The 21,825-nt window shown below is 40.8% G+C and overlaps 1 protein-coding gene across 1 annotated transcript in view; it reads left to right on the top strand.

The window, feature by feature from the left end:
• KIAA0753 overlaps positions 1 to 21,825 on the top strand; it is a 55,618-nt gene that overhangs the window by 17,643 nt on the left and 16,150 nt on the right. The window contains exons 7-15 of the mRNA XM_082678851.1: positions 6,997 to 7,232; positions 8,540 to 8,706; positions 10,792 to 10,911; positions 11,978 to 12,067; positions 12,313 to 12,402; positions 15,624 to 15,702; positions 16,756 to 16,839; positions 19,689 to 19,874; positions 20,993 to 21,074. Coding sequence (XP_082534977.1) covers positions 6,997 to 7,232; positions 8,540 to 8,706; positions 10,792 to 10,911; positions 11,978 to 12,067; positions 12,313 to 12,402; positions 15,624 to 15,702; positions 16,756 to 16,839; positions 19,689 to 19,874; positions 20,993 to 21,074 — 1,134 coding nt within the window. The remainder of the gene's footprint in view (positions 1 to 6,996; positions 7,233 to 8,539; positions 8,707 to 10,791; positions 10,912 to 11,977; positions 12,068 to 12,312; positions 12,403 to 15,623; positions 15,703 to 16,755; positions 16,840 to 19,688; positions 19,875 to 20,992; positions 21,075 to 21,825) is intronic.

Here is a 21,825-nt window from a genome sequence, read left to right as displayed (position 1 = left end):
TGTTCATGGCTGTATTCCATTGTACGAATATATGGCCATTTATCTCTTCTGTTGTTTTAATCATTGGGTTTTTTCCAGTTTGGGGTGATTATAAGGGAAACTACTGTGATCGTTTTTATATATGTCTCTTGGTACATGTGTGCCTGTGTTTCTGTTGGGTTTATTCCCAGGAGTATAATTGTTAGGTCATCAGGGTATGTATTGGTTCAACTGTAATAAAGAGTTTTTTCAAAGTAGTTTTATCCTTTTATATTCCAACCAACCGTGTATGAGAACAGTTGCTACACATCCTTGCCAGCCCTTGTTATTAGTTTTTAAAATTTTGGCGACCTGGTTGATGTGTAAGGCTGTCATTGTGGTTTTAGTTACGTTTTCTGGATGTTTAATGGTGAGTACTTCTTCATATATTTATTGGCCATTTACATGTCTTCTTTTGTGAAGTGCCAGTTCAAGTCTCTTGACCAGTCCTCCCTCCCTCTCTCTCTCCCTCTCTCTCATTTTCTATTCCCTTTTTTCCTTTCTCTCTCTCTCTCCTTTTCTTTATTGATTTGTAGGAGTTCTTTGTAGGAGTATTCTACATAGGACCCTTTCTCAGTTACCTGTGTTGTAAATATCCTCATAGAAATAAGATGTAGCTTGCTTTTAAATGTTGCCGAGGTGTGTTTTGATGGACAGAATTCTTAATTTCACTGTATTCCAATGTAGCAATCTTTTCTGTATAGGTTCTTTTTGGTGGTGGTTGTTTGTTTTTTGGTTTGTTTCTGGATCCTGTTTAAGAAGCTTTTCCTTATGCCAAAATTAAGAAACTATTTTCCTGTGTTGTTTCCTAAAAAAGGTTCATTTTCTTCCAGGTGGATATGTAGTTGAGCTAGCACTCTTTGTTGAAAATATTATTCTTTCCCCACAGTGGCATACAGTGTCACTTTTGTCATAAGTTGTGTCCACATATGTGTGGGTCAGTTTCTGGGTCCTCTTTTCTCTTCCACTGGTTTATTTGTTGGTTCTTATGCTAGTGTACACTATCTTACTTAACTATTCTAAGTCTCGATATCTGGTAGAACAGCTTTTGTACCTGTTCTTCCAGAATGTCTTGGCAAATCTTGACCCTTGGTATTTCCATAGAAATGTTAGGATCAGAATTTGTTAATTTTCATCCCCTCCCCCTCCAACAACAAACAACCTATTGGAATTTTGGTGAGGAATTGTTATCTTTACAATATTATATTTCCCAATCCACCAGCAGGGTATATATCCCTCCATTCATTTAGGTTGTCTTTAAATACTCTCAGTAACTTATAATGTGTGTGTGCGTTTGTTCATCTTTATTTAGAATTATTCCTTGGTATTGCTATTTTCAGTGCTCTCAATGCTTTCAGTAAATGATATCTTTTTAAAAAGTTGATTTTTACTGAATATTGTGGATATACAGACATATGGTCAATTTTGTGTGTTGATCTTATATCTAGGAACTTTGATAACCTAATTTATTTCTAATAATTTATGGGCAGATTATTTGTGTTTTGCAATGTATATAGTCATGTCATCTATGAATATAACCATTGGTTTATTTCCTCCTTTCCAGTCTTTATTCCTTTTATTTCTTTTTCTTCTATGGTTTTCTGGTTTTATTTACTTGATCTGTAGATGACTGATATAAAGGTATGTTAAAGTCTCTTGAGACTTTTAAAATTTCTCTTTGTATTTCTATTCATTTTTGTTTTGTACATTTTGAAGTTGTGCTGTTAGATGCATAAGCGTTCCTTACTGATAAATCGTGTGTGTGTGTGTGTGTGTGTGTGTGTGTGTGTGTGTGTGTGTGTGTGTGTGTGTGTGTGTGTGTGTGTGTGTGAGAGAGATACGCGGGCCTCTCACTGTTGTGGCCTCTCCCGTTGCGGAGCACAGGCTCCGGACGTGCAGGCTCAGCGGCCATGGCTCACGGGCCCAGCCGCTCCGCGGCATGTGGGATCTTCTGGACCGGGGCATGAACCCGCGTTCCCTGCATCGGCAGGCGGGCTCTCAACCACTGCGCCACCAGGGAAGCCCTGATAAATCTTTTTTCTGTGGATTTTGTATGTTATTATTAAATATCTCTCTTTGCCTTTTTAACGTCATTCGCTTTGGATTCTGTTTTGTTTGATATTAATATTGTTTCATCTACCTAACTTGTTTGGCATTTACCTAGAATAACATTTTCCATCCCTTTATGTTCAGTTTTTCTTCACTGTTTTATTTTAAGAATGTCTCTTATAAATAGTTTATTGTTGGTGTTTTTAACCCTGTTGTAGAGTTCTATATTTAACCTACTTACATTTACTGAGATTAATAGCACCTTTGAACTTCTTTCCACCTTATTTTTTGTTTTCCACTTGCCACTTTTTTTTCTTTGTTGTAATTTATTATGTTAATCAAGTTCTTGTTTCATTTTGTTTCCTCTACCGATTTGAAAGTTATATATCAGTCTGGTTTTCATTTATGTCTCAGTCTAAACTAATTCTGTGGAAGTCTGTAGCTTAATGCACTGCCTCTATCATGAATGTAACAAAACCTAACTTACTCAGTTACTATTAGATGTTTACTCACTGTAATGTGGTATTCTGTTCCCTTCACTGGTAGCCAGGTAGAACTAGTATGACGCCTTCTTTCTAACCAGAAGGCTGCCTTTGCCAGCCTTTCCCTCAGGACAGGTGTGACGTGTATTTGCCGCTGTATCCTCTGTGGTAGCCCCAAGGCCGACACACAGTTAGGCATTTAAATGAGTGACTGTGAAGAAGTGAAATAGAACAAGAAAAGGCCTCTGAGCTGCAAATCACAGTAACCTGAGATCTGGGTGCTCCTTTATGATCCTCTGGAGGGAATGTGGTGAACTTTCCAGGCCTGCACACAGAGATATGTTCCCTAAATGAGTTAAAAGATGAGAGGCGCCCATAACTGAGTTGTGAAAGATGAGGACCAGATTCAGAGAGAGAAGTTGGGAAACCTGCTAATATAAAACTCACTGTATGTAGGCACCAATGTGGGAAAGCAGGAAGACAGACCACAGTGTGAAAAATGGGGACCAGAAAGACCTCACTCTAGTCCCAGCTCCGCCAGTTTGTGATCCTGGGTTGATGACTTAATCTCTCTGAACCTTCATTTTTTCATCTGTGAGTGGGGATAATACAGGCATACCTTATTTTTTTGTGCTTCACTTTATTGTGCTTCACAGATACTGTGATTTTACAAATGGAAGGTTTGTGGCAACCCTGCATTGTCAGGTGATGGTTAGCATTTTTTAGTGATACAGTATTTTTTAATTAAGGTATATACATTTTTTAAAGACATAAGGCTATTGCACACTTAATCGACTACATACTACATAGTGTAAACATAACTTTTATATGCACTGGGAAACCAAAACATTTGTGTGGCTTGCTTTATTGTGATATTTGCTCTATTTTGGTGGTCTGGAACCGAACCTGCAAGATGTCTCAGGTACGCCTGTGGTCCTTATCCGATGTAACTGACTTAGTTGTTGTAAGTAGCAAATTAGATAATTCATCAAGAAATAAGAGAGCTTCAGTTATCTGGAAAATGTGTTTATGTGGAACAGCTCCGTAGTTCCTGACAGGGCAGAATGAATGGGCCTTGCCCTGGACTGAGAGAGTCAGAAGATGTGACTCTGCTGCTTGCTGACCTTGTGACCTTGAGTAAAGCACTTAACTGTTACTTCCTCATCTGAAAAACCGTAGTAATCATTGCCCCACCTGCTCTGTGTGTCATGGTGAGCCTCAAATATGAATGCGAATTATGTTAGATACTGAAAATGTGTGCAGATGTCAGGGCAGGTCATAAAATCACTGTCGTTATCATCATTACAAATTGAGGTATTATGGTTAGCTGCTTTGCAAATTTAATACAGTTGCTCATGGGGAAGGATATGGTAGCCCCCTTATTTATTTTATTGGTATTTTTTTGGTCTTTATAATCTGGATTTCAGAAGGTTGCAGTTTCTGTTTCTGTTTTAGCTCTCACTCTACCTAATACCTCCATTCTGAGTTCCTAAGGTCCCTTCTTCCCAACGCCCCCCGCAAAAGTCATAGGGAGCCACTTGGGTGGAAAACCCCGTCTTTTCAGTTGGGATATATGTGTGAGCCTGACTTGATCTTGTGATTTATATAATTGTTGGCTGGCGTGTTTCTTTAGCGGCTTCTGAAATGTTCTTGCAGTGGTTGATTGCATTAGTATAACTTGTCAGATGTAAGGATGCTGGTTCCCTCCCCATCACCAGCAATGTCCTCAAACTCAGCTGCCTCTGGAACTTGTACTACATTTGCAGTTGATTTATGCAAGTCAGAACTGAAAAGGCATCAGGACCTAGAGGTCAGAGTTGCCTTGCTATATGTAAACTTGGGGATTAATAAGTTTTAGACTGAGGATTTAGTCTAAGCATTCTTTCCTTCCAATTTATATATCCTTGCAGCATAACTTCCATGACCTTGAAAAGTACCAGATTAAAAAAGTGGTGCAAGGAGCATCTGGCCTTTGGCCGGATTAAAGTAGTCTAAATGTAGTTTTCCTTTTATTATGAAATATTTAAAATATATAGAAAAAGAATGAAAATAATAAATACCTGTATATCTACTAGCCAGATTTAACAAACTTTCACATTTTTGTTTTATTCGCTTCAGAATTTTTTTTGGAAATAAAATATGACAGCTACAGCTGAAGTGCCTTTTATATTTCTCTCCCCATTCTATACCCCTCCCTCCCTCCCTCACCAGAGGTTACTCTTGTTGTTATAATATGGACCTGCCCTGTTTTTATACTTGTACTGCTTATGTCTCTATCCATAAACACTATAAAGTATTGTTTCATATGCTATGCGTTTCATGTCAGTGATATCTTACAAATGCAACATTTGCAGTTTGCTTTCCCCTCCACTTACGTTTGTAAGACTTGTTCATATTTATACATGAATTCTAATTTATTAATTCAACCACTGGATAGGTTTCCCTTGTATGAATATACCATAGTTTATTCTCAGTTCTTATTGATGGACATTTGGGTCGTTTCCACTTTTTTGCTGTTACAAACACTGATGAAGTGAATATCTGTGTTCATGTCTTCCTGTGTAAGCGTGAGGGTTCCTCTAGGCTGAGTCTGTGCCCAGGAGTGAAACTGCTGGGTGACAGTGTGGGTGAGGCTTCAAGTAGCTGTGCTAGTTTACTCCTGCACTAGTAGCTTGTGAGAGCACTTGTTTTTCTACATCCTTGTTTATACGTGGTATTGTCACACTAAAAATTCCCCCCTAATCCGATGGGTGTGAAATGGTACCTCATTGTCTTAATTTCAGTTTTTCTGATTAGTGATGATCATCTTTTCATGTTTTTATTGACGGTTCAGATTTTCTCTCTCAATTGCCGTTTTCTATCCTTTGCCTGTTTCTCTGTTGGATTGTTGGTTTTTCCTACAGATTCATAGGCGTTCTTTACATATTCTATATATTAAGCTTATATTAGTTATATGCATTACAGAGATGTACTTCCAGACTCTGGCTTGTCTGTGACTTTATGGTGTCTTTTTGTCAAAAGGAAGTTGTAGTTTCATGTAATTAAGTTTAAATATGTTAACATTATTTGACTTTAAGAAAGCCTTTTCTGCCCTGATGTCATAATCATATTCTCCTATATTTTCTTCTAAAATCTTTAAAGTTTTCCTTTCACATTTAGGGCTTTGTTCCATTTATAATATAAGCGTTCAGTTTGAGGCAAGGATCCTCACGCTGAACAGTTAAATTTTTATTTTGTTACCTGTGGATACTAATAATTTCAGCACTATTTATTGAACAATCCAGTTCATATTCACTGATTTGTCATACTGCCTTTGTCATATCCATCCTGCTTCATTGGTTTCTGCCTCTTCCTGTATCGCTCCCACACTGCCTTCATTATTACAGCTTTATCACGAACACTTGATCTCTGGGAAAATAAGACTCCCACCCCTGCCCTATTCCCCACTTTTTTGTTCTTCAGAATTATTTGGGCTATCTTGGGATTTTACACTTCATAAGAATTTTAGCATTAACCTGTTTAGATCCCCAGAAAAATCTGTTGGGATTTTAATTGAACTTGCATTTGAAATTGTAGATCACTTTGAGGAGAATTGACAGCTTTACAGTATTTTTTCATTCATGAATACAGTTAATCCAAATTTTCTTTCATGTCCTTTAAAATACCTTTGAATATTTTCTGTAAAAGTCTTGTACACCTTTCATTAGATTTCTTCCTTAGTGCCTTACAGTTTAGTTGCTAATGTTAATGGCGTATTTTTTCTTTTATGTTTTCTCTAATTAGTTATTTTGATGTGTGGGAATGATATTGACTTTTGTATATTTTTCTTCTTTTATCCAGAAACCTTGCTGAACTCTGTTCTTAGTTGTAATTGCTTATCTGTAGATTCTCTTGGATTTTTTTTCTATGTAGGAAATATCTCATCTTCAAATAAAGACAGTTTTACTTTCTTTTCCACTGCAGGTTGTATGTCATGTATGGAGTTCAGACTTTATTCTCTATCAACTTAGGAGCCATTGAAGGTTTTGAGAAGTGATATTTAAATATTTACATTGAAAAAAATAATTATGGTAGCCAGGAGAAGGTGTGATTGAAGATGAAGAAGGGGTCAGTTAGAAGATGCTATTGTTACAGTCACAGGATATTGCAAGCCTGACCTTGGGTAGTGGCAGAAGGGAAGGAAGGACAAGACATATTTAAGAACTGGGATCTGAGGGACCGGGTGAATAAGTAAATGTGGGAGGTGAGATTCAGGGAGTCAGCCATGGCACTTAGGTTTCTGCTTGTAGAACTGCAGTAGGAGTCATAGGATTAGGAGCAACTTGGATAGCAAAACACTTCAGTTTTTAACAGGGTATTATTGTGAGCTTATCTGTCTCTAGATAATCACTCTCACTTGATTTGAACAGCATTTCCCTCAATTTGTCCTTCTGAAATCTCCATGTAGATAAGTATCAACCTGATATAGAGCTTCCAGTGACCCAGAGGTTGGAAAACGAGCTTGATGTATTAGATGCGGATATCCTTCCGGAAGAAGCTCCATCTGTTGTAGACCAAAATGCGAACTTCAAAGAAGAGGCATTAGCCCTGGCAAAAACAAGAGCAGGGAAAAAGAAGCTTGTGACTGAGAATGTGCCACCCTTTAGGAAGAAAGACACTGTGGCACCGGCAAGACTCCAGCAAGTATGAAATCACTCCTTTCTTCTGGCCCATTTGTATTAATCTGACATTGTCCAAGGTCACACAGGCTGGTAAGAGGTGGAGCTAGGATTTGAGTTCTCAAGCCTTTGAATGCCAGAGCCCTTGAGTCCAACTATCTAAACTAAGCTTAGCTCCAGGTCATTTTTATCTTTTAACAAAAAACAACAAGTTTTAATACTGTTACTAAGGGCAGGGCATTCTTTCTTGTCCTGGTTTAATTAGAGCCTAACTGTTTTGACACCAAGGTCTTCACTGGGTAGCCTATTTTAAAATTCAGGTTTTTTCTGCTTCTGATTTGGAAGTGTGAAATTTGAGGGGATTAAGATTTCCTGCTAAAGATAAATATCGATAAATATTTGATATTGGAAGGCATCTTAGGGTGAGTACTTTCTAATATGGCTTTGGGAGCCAGCTGGCTTGAAAGTACATTATATTTTAAGCTTCTATCTAAAAGTTAACTTAAGGCCCTACCAGTGGAGAACTGGCCACAAGACCACCTCCTAGTCTAAATACCCTTAATGTAGTTACTTCCGTCTGATGGGTTGTCCAGAGGCTTATGTAGCAAACCTGCATATTGTCAGGTGATCCCAGAAAAAGGATATTGGCAATTATCACCTGTTACTGAGAGATCATGGATTAAGATCGTCTTTATTCCTTTTCAAACAAACTCTTAAGGGGGGTCATTGGGAAATCACGATTCAGCCTGTGTAAATTCAGCCTGGTGCTCTCCTCCGAGGCAGCCTCATCCTCTACAGTGTTTTACAGTAGCCATTCTGTTTAGATGGCGTGTGCCTTTCTGCCTCCACCATCGTGCTCCTCCTCCATTAGCCCTTTTAATCTTCTAGAAATTCGTGAACACATTAGCTCCCATTTTACAGATGGGAAGCCTAAGACTCAGAGATGCGTTTTAACCAAGAATGTTTTACAATTTACCTCTTTTGTTTAGTTAGGAAAAATTATTTTTAAAAAAATAATATATATATATATATATATATATATATATATATATATATATATATATATATATATATATATATATATATATATATATAAAGACGGCCAAGCCAGGGATTCCAGTTTTATGCCTCCACCGCTCTCCCCACAACCAAAGTTGTTTCAGTGTAATTTGTACCCTCCCCAAATTTCTGCTACAGTGCTTTCCACTTAGGTTTTTGCTGAATGGGTGTATGAACATCATAGGGCCATTTGAAGCTTCAGTAAGCCAGAGAGGTTACAGCCAGTTTCTTTGATATCCGTTTGGCTTTATAATTCATAGTTATCTCTTGCAGGGACTCCACAAAGCTGAAAAAAGTAGACCACCCCAATCTTACAGCAAAAGCAGGTTGCAACGGACAACAGTCTCCTCCAGGTTAAAAATGAACCAGCAGCCTGTGAAGGACCATAAGGCTCCTTGGATACCTCCAAACCCCACATCCCCACTGGCATCTCCTAAATGGTATGTAAAAATTCACGGAACCATTTGGGTATTTGACTTTATTTTCCTCCACAGATCAAAGGCGACCTACTCCTTAGAGCAAATAAAGCAGCATCCTTAGTTCCCATTAAGGAGAAAAGCTTATTTGGATGAGTAATAGATACATGAGACATTTTTTGCTAGAAGCCTATTGGTTCCTCTTTCCTACCTGGCTATGGGTAGAGTAACTCCCACGGGTCACCCCAATACCCTGTGGACATGTTCACCGTATGGAGGATCATGGGCTGCCCTTCACTTGTCTCTTCACCCAGTGGATCCTAGTTACTTGAGGCCAGGAACTGTGCCTTCCTTATATCTGAATGTACAGTGCCTGATGTAGTAAATCTTAGTAGACATCTAGTAAATCTTTGCTGAATGAATGAATATTTAAAAATAATTCCTATTCCAAGTCAAGACAATATGAATTATAAAACCATGCAAATCTCATAGGCACTGTCCTGACCGCAGGGGACAGTTAGGATAATGCTGACGTTACTGCCTTGTCACCCTCACTCATAGCACATGGAGAATGAGGACCCGCCATTCCACGGAGCTGGGGAGAAGGCATTGTCCTTCAGGGGCTGCAGAGTCCAGTTAGGTGGAAGTAGTCTTTGGGGAATTGGTTAAAAGTGAAGGGGAGGACTTCCCTGGTGGCGCAGTGGTTAAGAATCCGCCTGCCAATGCAGGGGACACGGGTTCGAGCCCTGGTCAGGGAAGATCCCACATGCCGCGGAACAACTAAGCCTATGCGCCACAACTACTGAAGCCTGCACTCTAGAGCCCGCGAGCCACAACTACTGAGCCCATGTGCCACAACTACTGAAGCCCGCACGCCTAGAGCCCGTGCTCCGCAACAAGAGAAGCCACCTCAACAAGAAGCCTGCGCGCTACAATGAAGAGTAGCCCCCACTTGCCACAACTAGAGCAAGCCCGTGCGTAGCAACGAAGACCCAATGCAGCCAAAAATAAATAAATAAATTTATAGAATATATATATAGAAAAAAAAATTTAAAAGTGAAGGGGAGCGTGTATACTGTGGGACAGTGGTTCTCAAAAGCACAATGGAAAGGGCCAGCAGGTAGGACAGTAAAAGGAAGGCAGCCAAAAGTAGTAATGGGGGGAGGAGAACAAGTGAGAAGATAGGTGACTTGAAGGGTTCAGCTTTTAAGAGGCGGGCAGGAGACACGGTGAGAAGCCTGGTGGGATGGAGTCCCCGAAGACTCTGAATGACTGTGAACGGATGGTTATGCTTATTCCTCGACTCTCACTTTAAAGCTGAAGAAACAGTGTCCAGCGAATCTAATGTCTTGCTTATATAACAGAGCTGGGACTAAAATCAGGTCTTCTGATTTCACAGTGCATGTGCTTTTTTGCTTTTGTTTCTCTGCTCTAAATTCTTTGTTTTTGGGGAATTCCCTGGCAGTCCAGTGGTTAGGACTCCGTGCTTCCACTGCAGGGGGCATGGGTTCGATCCCTGGTTGGGGAACTAGGATCTCGCATGCCACCCAACGTGGCAAAAAAAAAAAAAAAAAAAATCTGTATTTTTATATACGTGTTAGTATAGAGATGTGAATTCAGTTGTAAGCTCATAAAAACAGCAGTTGGTTGGAGTTTGTATTGCAAACCAAATATACAGTGGACTGTCTTCTAGAGTGTATGTGTGGTCGGTGGGGGAGGGGAGGGCATAAGGCTTACGGGCTCAAAGTGCTGTATTAGGCCTCATAAAGGCACAAAGTTGCTATGTAACGTGGAATGTAATCAGTGACCCAAAGCTATATATTAAAACAGGGTTCTGTTGAGGTTCACCCATTATTCTGTAATGGACAGTTGCTTTTTCATTTACAATAGTGATTGCTTCTATGAAGCAAAGGAAGACTTCTCTCCTTTGACACTGAGCCTGAACCCTGGAGGATCTCACTCTGCTTTACATTCAGTTTCCAATTCAGAGCCCCATCCTGTAGATCACCATTAATTTAACGCTCTTGTCTTCTCTGAGCTGGCACCTTTTACGAGTCATTGGATGTGGAGTGAATGATTACAAAGGCATAGTTTTCCATTTTTTTGCAGTGCTGCCTGGCTAAAGGTGAAATCTAGCCCCAAAGATGCCGCAAAAGAACAGTCTCTCCAGAAAGAAGATACTCAAGAGGAAAGTCAGTTGAGAGGTGCTGTTGAGCACGAAGCAGTGAGGTTTGTCCTGGCGTTCGTCAAGTCTTTGAAAAGTAAAGGCCCCCTTTCACGAGGATTGTAAAGTGAACTCTTCTCTTTCCCATGTATAAAGTTGGCTATTTAAAATGGAAATCACTAAACTTTTCTGTCAAATTATGCAGCTCAGACAGTGAACCCCTTTTTTATTCCTTGTCTAATTCATTCAAAAATTATGTATGTGTCAGTTGTCTACCAATTGCTTGTTTTGTATATGGTACAGTTGTGAGCTCTCTGGAGACTTTTAAAAAGGGGGGCAAAAAGGACAGAATCCCAGGCGCTGCTTAGTAGAGAGGACATATCACTGACTATAATTTAAGATAGAACATCGTATGTCCCCTGAGAACTGAAGAGTTAAGAGCTGAGAGAGTTCAGAACGGGGACAGGACACCTCTGCAGAGATCTATGCTTTGTGGAGGGAGATGGAAAATCAATTAGGACTTAAAGAATAGGCTTTAAATAGGGGGTGATGAGGTGAGGCCATTCCATGACAAGAGAGCAGTGAAAACAGGTTGCTCTGCATTCATTTGGCTGGAATTGTTCTTGCAATTATAGGGAAGCTAAAGCGAAAGTGGACCATTAGATAATTTGATACTATTCACGTACCCTAAACTGAAAGCATCAAGCCCTAACACATACAGTAAGGTTGTTCCGAGTCAGCTTTTCCTTTCTGTTTTTATTTGACTTTTCTCTGCCTTTAGGGCTCTCCTGGGAGCCCATTTCTTTGAGCGGGAAGATACAGGAACAGCTTTGTTTTACAGCTGAGCAAGAAGTCCTAACTGCAGCAATGGCTAGTTTTCTCGAGAATATTCGTGGGTATTTCTTTTTTGTGGCTCTGCACACTCACTAGGAGTGCTCTTGCGGGTGAATGTCTTTTTACATGAAACGTTACACGGAGAGCTTTACTGGCCCAGAGGCTGCGTTACCTCCTGAGTCTTTAATGGGGCCAGGATTGGTGCTCTGGGGGATCCTGACTCCTGGTCTCTTTATGTGGTAATGCTACCTGCAGGTCAAGGCAGAATTGGTCTGAGTCTTTTGTACTGTCTGCTAGACTCACTTGGCTTGATGCTGAAATTTCCAAAAGATTAAAGGAATTAGAAGAATTAAAAGCCGAAGAAATGGACAAAATGCAAAAACAGAGGTAACTGTATGTTTCTGAGGTAGAGAAAAACCAAAGCAGCAGGGCTGTTCTACGTCATCTAGTCATTTTCACAACTAGTTGAGATTGTTGAGTGGTGTAGTCACACTTCTTATGTTTATTGACCATCTGCCTGCTTAAAGTACTTCGAAGTCACCTAAGAAGCCAACAGTGGAGCCCAGACTGGAGCCCCAGGGAGTCCTGGCTGGTTTGAGGAGAGTTAGGGTGACTCTGATACCATCCTCTAGGCTCAGTTGGCTTGAGGCTGAAACTTCCAGAAGAACAAAGGAATTGAATGAACTCAAAACTGAAGAAATGGATAGACTTCAAAAACTGAGGTATGGGACTTTCCTGGTGGCGCAGTGGTTAAGAATCCTCCTGCCAATGCAGGGGACACGGGTTCGAGCCCTGGTCCAGGAAGATCCCACATGCCGCGGAGCAGCTAAGCCTGTGCGCCACAACTACTGAGCCTGTGCTCTAGAGCCCGCGAGCCACAACTACTGAAGCCTGTGCGCCTAGAGCCCGTGCTCTGCAACAAGAGAAGCCACCACAATGAGAAGCCCATCCACCGCAATGAAGAGTAGCCCCTGCTCGCCGCAACTAGAGAAAGCCCACGCGCAGCAACAAAGACCCAACACAACCATAAATAAATAAATAGATAGATTGATTAATTAATTAATAGGGGGAAAAAAACTGAGGTATGTGTTTGCTTCTGAGGAAGGACAGTGAATGCTTGCCTATTCTAATTGGTCTAGATAGTTTCACCACCAATCTGGACCATTTGGGCCTAAGCTCACTAAATGAATGAATGAATGAATATCTGCATGCCTACGTGTATTTTACACAGTATTTTTGCTAGGAATTATTTCTTTTGTGTGGAGTTTGAATGATATGATATCTATAGTTTCGGAGGAGTTTAATCTGAAAGATCAGTATTATATCTGTTTGTCTGTACTGCACTCAGAGGTGCTTTTCTCCTGGCTTGGTAGGGTAGGAGGTTGACATGCAATCTGCTCTTGTGAGTGGCTGTGTGGATACTTTTGCTTCACATGTTAGCTTGAGTGCAGCCTAAGGTTTTTGAATTAGTTTGCTTTTCCCATTTGCCCCCAAGAGTGTTACCACCTAACTACGGGCACAAAGAAGTTCATGAGAAGGTTTAGTTGATACTACTGCAGTTGGCTCATTTTTCTAGCTCTGATAATGATTCACCCTGAAGTCACATGAACAGAATTCTCGTTGACACAGCTGTGCATGCTGTCACTGGTCATGATAGAACGTTCACTCCCAGGCTGGAAGGGCTGTGGCTCTTGCTTTAGAGGGTGAGCACTGTGAACCACCACCCCAAACCAAGAGATAGGTCAGCACCCCTGCTCTCAAACTCCCTGTGAGTCCCTCTTCAGTTGCATCCCCTTCTTTCTCGCCAGAGTTCACCACTGTCCTGATTCCTGTGTTAATCTTTTCATTACCCTTATTCATAAATCTGTTATATAAGTGTGTATCACTAGCCATATATTGTTCATCCTGACAGCTGAGAAGCAAGCCCAAACCTAGCTAAACAAGGAAAAGGCCATGCTGCTGGTAGGAGATGAAGATTCCCAGGGAAAGTAGGCTGCACAGAGTCCATCCTGCACTTCCCTAGGAGTTTTTAGGTGCCCATCCTGGGAAGTTAATGGGCAAGGTCATGAATGAGTCCTTGCAAATGTAGGGCTTACCCCATTTGGGGCATCTGGAAGTGAACCAAGTGCAGTGGACTTCTGGAAGAAGCCTGGTCAGGGGGACAGCGGGCTGCCTTGCATAGTTTTCTGTTTTATTGCCAAGAAGTATTCTATTGCATGACTGTCCCACAGTCTGTTTATCCATCCTCCTGTGAATTAACCTTTGGGGTATTTTCCATTTTTAGTTAGTATGTGAGTTACTTTCTAGTTTTTCCACATCCTAGCTGACATTTGGTAATGTCTGGGGTTTTTGTTTTATTGTTTTTTAATTTTAGCCATTCTGGTGAGAGTGTGGTGGTATCTTGTTGGGATTTTAGTTTGTATTTTCTTGAAGTCTAATGATGATGAGCATCTGTTTTAGTGCTTATTGTCATGTGTCTATTCAAGTCTTTTGCCCATTTTTTATCATTTTTTTAATTACTGATTTTTAAGAGTTTTAAAATATATTTTCTGGATTTGAGGCCCTTTTCAGAATATGTGCAGCAGATATTTTCTCACAATACTGTGGCTTGCCTATATATTTTCTTAATGGGGTCTTTTGATGACTAGAAGTTTTAAATTTTGATTAGGATCAGCTTATCAGTTTTTTCATTTTACAGTCTCTTCTGTGAAACAAGTAATCATTGCCAATGCTGACATCTCAAAGATGGTCTGTGTTTCCTTCTAAATGCTTTATAGTTTTAGGTTTTATTTTTATGCCTGCAATCTATTTTTTATTAATTTCTGTGCATGAGATGAGATGCTGACGCAAGTTCATTGTTTTCCTTATGGATATCTGGCTATTCTAGCACCATCTGATGGAAGGATTATTGACCTTGAGCTTTACTCTAGGGTCATCTGGGTGGACTGTTGGCTAAGGACCCTCATGTGGGTCTTTAGGTCTTTCCTTTGGGGTAGGTCAAACTATCCAGAGATGAGTCTTTTGATCTTCTGCCTGGAGGGTGAGGACCTGATGCCAGTGTCCTAGGAGCTGAGCTGGGCAGGAGGGTGGTGAGTCTTACCACTTGGCATTCAGCTCACGTACATGAACCCCCTCTTTTCAGTAGGGCACCTCCTGTCTCAATGTAATTGGCATCCCCTGGTCAAGAGGCCCCTCCAGAGAATGAGCAACTAGACTTCCCTCAGAGCTGGAGAGAGGCAGTGGTCCAGTTGTGCGAAGGAGGGAAAGGGACCTCGGGATCTAACTTCTCAAGCATCATTTGACTCTTGTCTTTTATAGTTAAGCCACCTCCTCCCAGCTCACCCCCAGGCCTAGGCATACCTGGTGCTACCAGTCTTGGGCCTCTTCAAGTCAGCAGTACAAATTGTGTAAGTTCTCAGGCTTCCCCATTATGACCCTAGAATTCAGCTTTCTCAGGCCACTAAGTTACTTACCACTTTTGTCCTTCTGCTTCCAGCACCATTTTCCCCCCTTGTCTTTGTGAGTTTATGTCTAATTCTGTTATTGTCGGGCTTGGAAGGGAACAAAATTGGTTTCATTTGTTGAGTCTTCTGCCCTCTTTAGTTGTTTCAAGGCAGCCATTATTCTTTCAAAATGGATTCAGAGCCTAATATACTTCTTCAGATGTTATCTCAGCCCTTGTCCTCAAAGTTAGGTTCACGACCAGCATTATTGCATCACCTGAAAGCTTGTTGGAAATGCAGACTCTCAGGCCTCCCTCAGACCAAGTGAATCAGAATCTGCATTTAACAAGATCCCCAGGGATTTCATATGGCCATGAAAATTAGAGGCCCTACAGTTTTTATAATCATTTGCTTTCCCTTCGGCTGGGGTGGTAAATAAATATGCACAATAGGATATTTTCTTGCTTTTGATTTTAATTTTCAGTTTTATTTCTAAATAGTGTTTCTGCCGCCCAATTAGCGGATAAGGTAGAGAAGGCAGTTCTGGAGCGTTTGAAGCCTCTCCTGGTCAAGGCCCAGGTAATCTAGTTCATCCCGTGTGCTTGCCTTTTGGAAGTTTCAAATAAAAAGAGTTGCTCCAGAGGTCACACTGAGCCTTTGCAGGGCTGAGTGTCTGGCAGCTGGAAGCTGCGGTGCTGCTCCGTGCTTCATAGCGTGCGTGCAGCTCTGCTGGGGCCCCTTTCGGGCACCCACATTGTTGACGTGTCTTCCATTGTGAGGAAGGGAACGAGATGGGGGAAGAGAAAGTACCACTTTTGAGAAAGGTGAGATTTTAGTTTGGGGAATGAGTTTCTATTGCAATTTACCTTCTTAATCAAATAGAGCTATTGGTGGTGTTAGTGTTCCGTTCACTGCTTCCACTCTAATCCCGTCACTGCTCTTTCACCTCAGTGATTTGGAATGATTTGCTCTATTTTTCCCAAGGAGAGAGATGTTAGGACAGCTTTCTGTGCACAAACCGGTACTTTCTTCAAGATGAAATTGCATAGAGCCTCACCAGTAGGTTGTGCCATCCTCCTATGAGCGGTGAGCTGACGGCTACGGCCAGACCCTCTAGATCCACCCCGTAAATGGAAATAATCTTGTTTGTGTGAGTAGATGAGGCCACAGAAGAGCACTAGAATCTTAAATAGAATGAAGGACATTCTGGGACCCTGAACAGACCACTGAACTTCTGTATCTCTTGGTCTAAGAAATGTTAAATCATTTTTAGAGTCCATGGAAATCTCAGGACTATAGAACTGGGAGGGTTCTTAGTGGCCAAACCGTCCAACCTCCTTATGTTATCAGTGAGGAAACTGTGGAACAGAGAAGTTGAGTAATTGCACAAAAACACACAGCTACTCTGACAGTGTTTACAAAGTTGAGGGAAGACAAGGCGCAGAAAGCCAAGATCAGCACATGGCATTTATTTTCATGAAGACAGAGTGCTTTGAATTCCCGCAAAAAGCCTGATATAGCTAAAGCTGATGAACAGTTCCACACAGAAGTTATTCTGGGAGCAAAATCCATTTGTACTAATATGGGTTGTAAATGTTCATCATTCATGAGCATGCTTGTCTGTTTTAATAGAGAGTCAATTCTTCTGTGGAAGCAGATACTCGTTTGAAGGATCGACTGTCAGTGATCGCAGCAACAGCCCAGCCTGCGGAGAAGGTGTGTGTTGTGTGGGGCTGGCATTCTGGCCTGACACTGGTATTATTGCATGATAATGTCCTGGGTTGTAAAGAAAACTGATAGGCGGATTACCCTGCAAACACTAGACTATCCCGCTCCAGAGGGTGGAGGTTGTTTTTCATATTTGGCATATTCATTCTTATAGTGTATATTTAGCATTATGACTTAGATGAGCCTTGCAGACAGCTCACAGAAATCTCTAGAGCCACAGGTTTTTTGTCAGCGTCTTTTTCCTTTCCTCCTGATGACAAAATGTGGGTAGACTGCGTGACCCTGAATGTTGATGGCCTGCGGCAGAAGAATGGCTGCCCTCATTTCCTCTGATTCAGCCTACTTTTGCTCATTACTGGCCTAATTTCCTTTATACTGAGGGCCTAATACTTCTTGTTAGGCAAGCATGTTTTGAGTGCCTAATAATGACCAGTACCTGGCCTGGCAGAGAGAAGAGGTGGCTCAGGAGCAAATGATAACATTTGAGAAGAATGGAAACATATCTTGTGGTTGGCCACCCTCGTGCTCTTCCTCCGGAGGACTTGTGTTCAGCATCTGTGGGAATGTTCCCATCCTGCCTAGGCATAGGGACGGGGAGGTGCAGGCTGCCTCTAGTGGGTCTTTGTGGAGGTTGGAAAGAAGTTACTGCTTTACATGCTCAAAGCAAGTAAAGGGCAGAGCAAGGGTGAAGGTCTCAGAGTTAGAAGGAAGTTGGAATGAAGTTCCACCAGCCCAACCTTAGGAACGGGAAGTAAGATTTTGAGAATGTAACCCTGTTCTAATTTATTAAGCAATAGTTTAGTTTTGGTGTATTTTCATAATTTCTGCAATTGTAATTTTATTGTACCAATATTTTGTGACAGAATCTCACGTGAGGTGAGGCTTCTGAGACCGGAAGCTGAAAGCCTACCTCTGACTCGTACAGACTGGGCACGCTATGGCTGGATGCTTTGTGCATCAGAGCCGCCAAATACCTTTTTCCCTAGCAAAAAATGAGACTAGCCGCCCATCTAGGGAGGCAGCTCCATAAGGCATATTAATATGACAGGAATATGAAGTGGCCATAAATGCTGTCAGTGAAGTAGACATGTTTGAATATTACTAGAAATGATCATTCTTATATATAAGAATCATTCTGGAGGCATTAAATGGGCTTTAATACAATTTCTTGAAATAGAAAAGTAACTCTATCCAGTATTCAGTGTTCTGGGCTGCTGTTACACAGCATCACTGCACAGAATTTCCCAGGCAGCACCGTCAACAGTCAGTTTTTATAAATAACTGAATAAAAACCAACTCATTGAAGTTGGCATGATGAAGTAAAAAGAGTTATTTTGCTGTGTTAACTTATAAAAGAGCTGTGGGACCTTGAACACATATTCCCAGAGTTCTCATCTCTCAAATGGAATAGACGTTTGCTGCGCTTTGCAAGTAAACTGAAGCTCTCGGTAGTTTTCTTGCAGACAAGACGATCCCTGGTATCAGGAAAAAGGTTTTGGAAAGGTGCCATCATAACGTGTTTGTCTCCTGCTGCTGCTGCCGCCACTAACTGAACTTGTGTGTGAAATGCACTTTTCCAAAGTGTGGTTTTTTAAATTAAAAGTTGTATATGCACGTGGCTAAAAATGCAAACGATTCAGAGAAAGTGTAATGTAAAAAGTAAAAGCCCCCCACAAACGGATACCATATGCTCTTCTGTATCCAGCTTCTTCCTTTATATTTTGGTGATCTTTCCATACCAGCATATTGGGACCTTATCTCTCATCTCGTAGTATTCTTGATATTCAATTCTTTAAATATTAAGAATGAAAATACAAATAAACACATCTTAACCAGACCTGTATTATTGGTTTAGTTGTCTCTAGATTTTTTTGTTAATTTTATTGTATTGGTTATTCAACTGATATTCATTTCTTTAACTTTGGTTAAGGTTGAGCATTTCTTTATATCTTGATTGGCCATTAATATATTTTCTTCTGTGAACCGTTGATTAAAAGGTCTTAAAAATTACTATGGCGGTAACTGTTCTTCGCGCCAACCACTATTGTAAGTGTTCCAGTGTCAAAATGCTCATGTAATCCTTACAACTCTGAAATACAGGATTATTATTTCCATGTTACAGACCAGAAGGTTGAGGCCCAGAGAGGTTAAGTAAACTTGCCCACACTTGGAGGCATACCAGTAGGCAGAACCAAGATTTAGTCCCAGGAATGTCTCATTCCAGAGCCTGATATGATTATTCCCCCAGCAGACATTCTTTGTAAAAGCCTCTTTCAGAGCAGATTATAGACATATGTTAGAATCAAAAGAAATAACAACGCATATAAAAATGCTTTGCAAGCTGTAAAGTGAATGTAAAGAATACAAGGTCAAGAAAGGCTGGTAAAAGCTCTTCCAGGTTACAGGTAGAAAGTCTCAAGCAAAGACAAGAATCATGAACTTTTGTGATGTCATGAACGGATGTTTTTACAAAGCACTGAACCAAAAAGAGAATACTGTAGGTATGTCCTCTGTAGTATGTGACATGTGAAATATTGGACATTCTTCTGAGTATAGCACAAGGAATATATTTGCTTTACCAACTGGCAAAACAGGTAATAAAGATAATTCCCATGGACAGTAATGGTACTCCTCAGTTGATGTTACTGTTTAAATGACTGTGGTAGATATTGTACTGATGTCACTGCTCTTGATGTTTACTGACTTAGGAGAGGTTAGATGTAGTGTAGAAACTGCGTGTTGGATCACTGCGTGGTTGGTTTATTATGAGTAGCATTAATCTTTAAGATCTCTGTTATTTCTGTATCGCCTCTCCATCCCCTTCCCTTGTTTTGCAGGCTACAGCTATTGATTGTGAATCCGGTAGCATTCAGCAGCTGGATGATTTTTTGGAAGATGCCGCTCACGAGCTCTGGGCTGTGACTCACTCTAAGATCTCGGAGCCTGAGGCCTTAGCCACCTGGGGGGGCAGCAATGACAGCCCATGTCTGGAGGCCATGATGCTCCGCATGGAGGAAATGGAGGTAAGACCGGGACTGCCAGCTCTGGTCGGCGGCTGGCTGCTGACTTCTGCCGAGCGCCACTTCTTCTCATGGCTCTGTAGCTTAGAACTTCAGAGTCACCTGGTCCTGAGTTTAAATCCCAGCTCGACTGCCAGCCCCGTGTACGGCCTTGGTAAAGTCCTGTACCCTCTCTAATAAGTAGGGTGCTTTTAAGGACAAAATGAGGTATGAAGTATCAGCACCCTACCTGACACATAACTCATCGTTGGTATGGGATACGAAAGACACCGGACCGGAGCCCAGGCCCACCGATGCGACCAACAACTTAACTTCTTCATCCCTCAGCTTGTAACTGCTGTTCAGTTGCCTCTCTGCTCTGCTAGCATGTGATGCCGGCAAATCACAGCTAACTTTACCTTCTCTAATTCCCATGGTACTACTTCAGAACGCTTTTCTCAGAGAATTTTAGACCTCAAGCATTACTCAAGCCAAGCCCTGGATTGTTCTGAGCAGGAAATTGAGACCCAGTAAGGGAGTAAGTGACGTGGCCAAGGTCGCACAAAAATTCCCACCAGAGGTGGGCTGAGAATCCAGGTCTCCTGACTCCTAGTTCAGCATTTTCTTTTTAACTCCACCATGATGAAATCTCATTTTGGCTTTGCTGCTAAACAGAAACATTCTAGGGGAGGCAACTTTTAGTTGGTTTTTGAAAATTTTAAAATGTGTAGTTCATCCTAGTCTTGTAACTGATTACCCCGCGTTAACTGTCTAGACCTGAAGGGCCCAAAACGGTCGTCTGTAGCCACAGATGGCCATTTAAGGCAAATTAATTAAGAGTAAGTACATCACTCACATTTCAAGCGGTCAGTAGTTAGCTGGTATATTGGACATGGCAAAAATAGAACATTTCCATCATCACTTCAAGTTCTAGTGGGCAGTGCGGGTCTAGATTAGATTAATTAGATTAATTGCTTCATTTTCTTTTACATTTCATCTCATGAACTAATCACTTCCTGGCCCTGGGAGATGCCTGTTTCTGGTAATGGGTCTATAGGAAATGTCTGCTGTACTAGTCTCTGGTTTGTAATGAAACTAATTTTTTTCCTCATAAATTATACTTTTTTTTTTTTTTTTTTAAGAAATACCAGGAGACGGTTCGCCAAAGATATAATAAAATTGTATTTACTGATCCTCATCTTTGGATGCAGGAAGAAAAAAATGGTGAGTGTTTCCCCACTTTTTCCCTCGACATTGTATTCTGAAATATTTCAAACATACAGAAAAGTTGAAAAAATTCTGCAGTGGACACCCATATACACATCTTCTAGATTCTACAATTAAAATGTTGCTGTGTTTGCTTTATCATATGTCTACTTATCCTCTGTGCATCCATCAATCCATCTTATTTTTGGATGCATTTCAGAGTAACTTGAAGACATCAGTACATCTTATCTGAAATATTTCAACATTTGTTATCACTAACTAGGGCTTAATATTTATTTATGGCTTTTTTTCCTTTTGAGATAAAATTCACATATAATAAAATGCACAGATCTTAACTTATTAAGTGTTAACTTATTAAGTGTTGTTTGATGGGTTTTGACAGACGGGCATACCTTTGTTACCCAACACTTCTCTCAAAACAGAGCTTCTCATCACTGTGGAGAGTTCCCCTATGCTCCTTCCCTGTCAGTTCCGCACCACCCAGGCAACGACTGTGCTTTTTTTTTTTTAACTATAGATTAGTTTTGCCTGTTTTAGAATTTCATATAAATGGAATCATACATGTATTTACTCTTTTGTCTAAGGCTTCTTTCATTTAGCATGATATCTTATAAATTTATCTATTACTTGTTTCCTATTGCCACAGTAACAAGTTTGTAACAAGTTAAAGCACAAATTTAGCAGTTTAAAACAAATTTTTTCTCTTACAGTTCCTGGAGGTCAGAAGTTTGAAGTGAGTCTTAAAGGG

This window comes from Grampus griseus (assembly GCF_964374135.1).
Source record: "Grampus griseus genome assembly, chromosome: 20".
NCBI lineage: Eukaryota > Metazoa > Chordata > Mammalia > Artiodactyla > Delphinidae > Grampus > Grampus griseus.
Note: the sequence above shows the minus strand (reverse complement) of the source record. Positions and strands in the feature narration are given on the sequence as shown.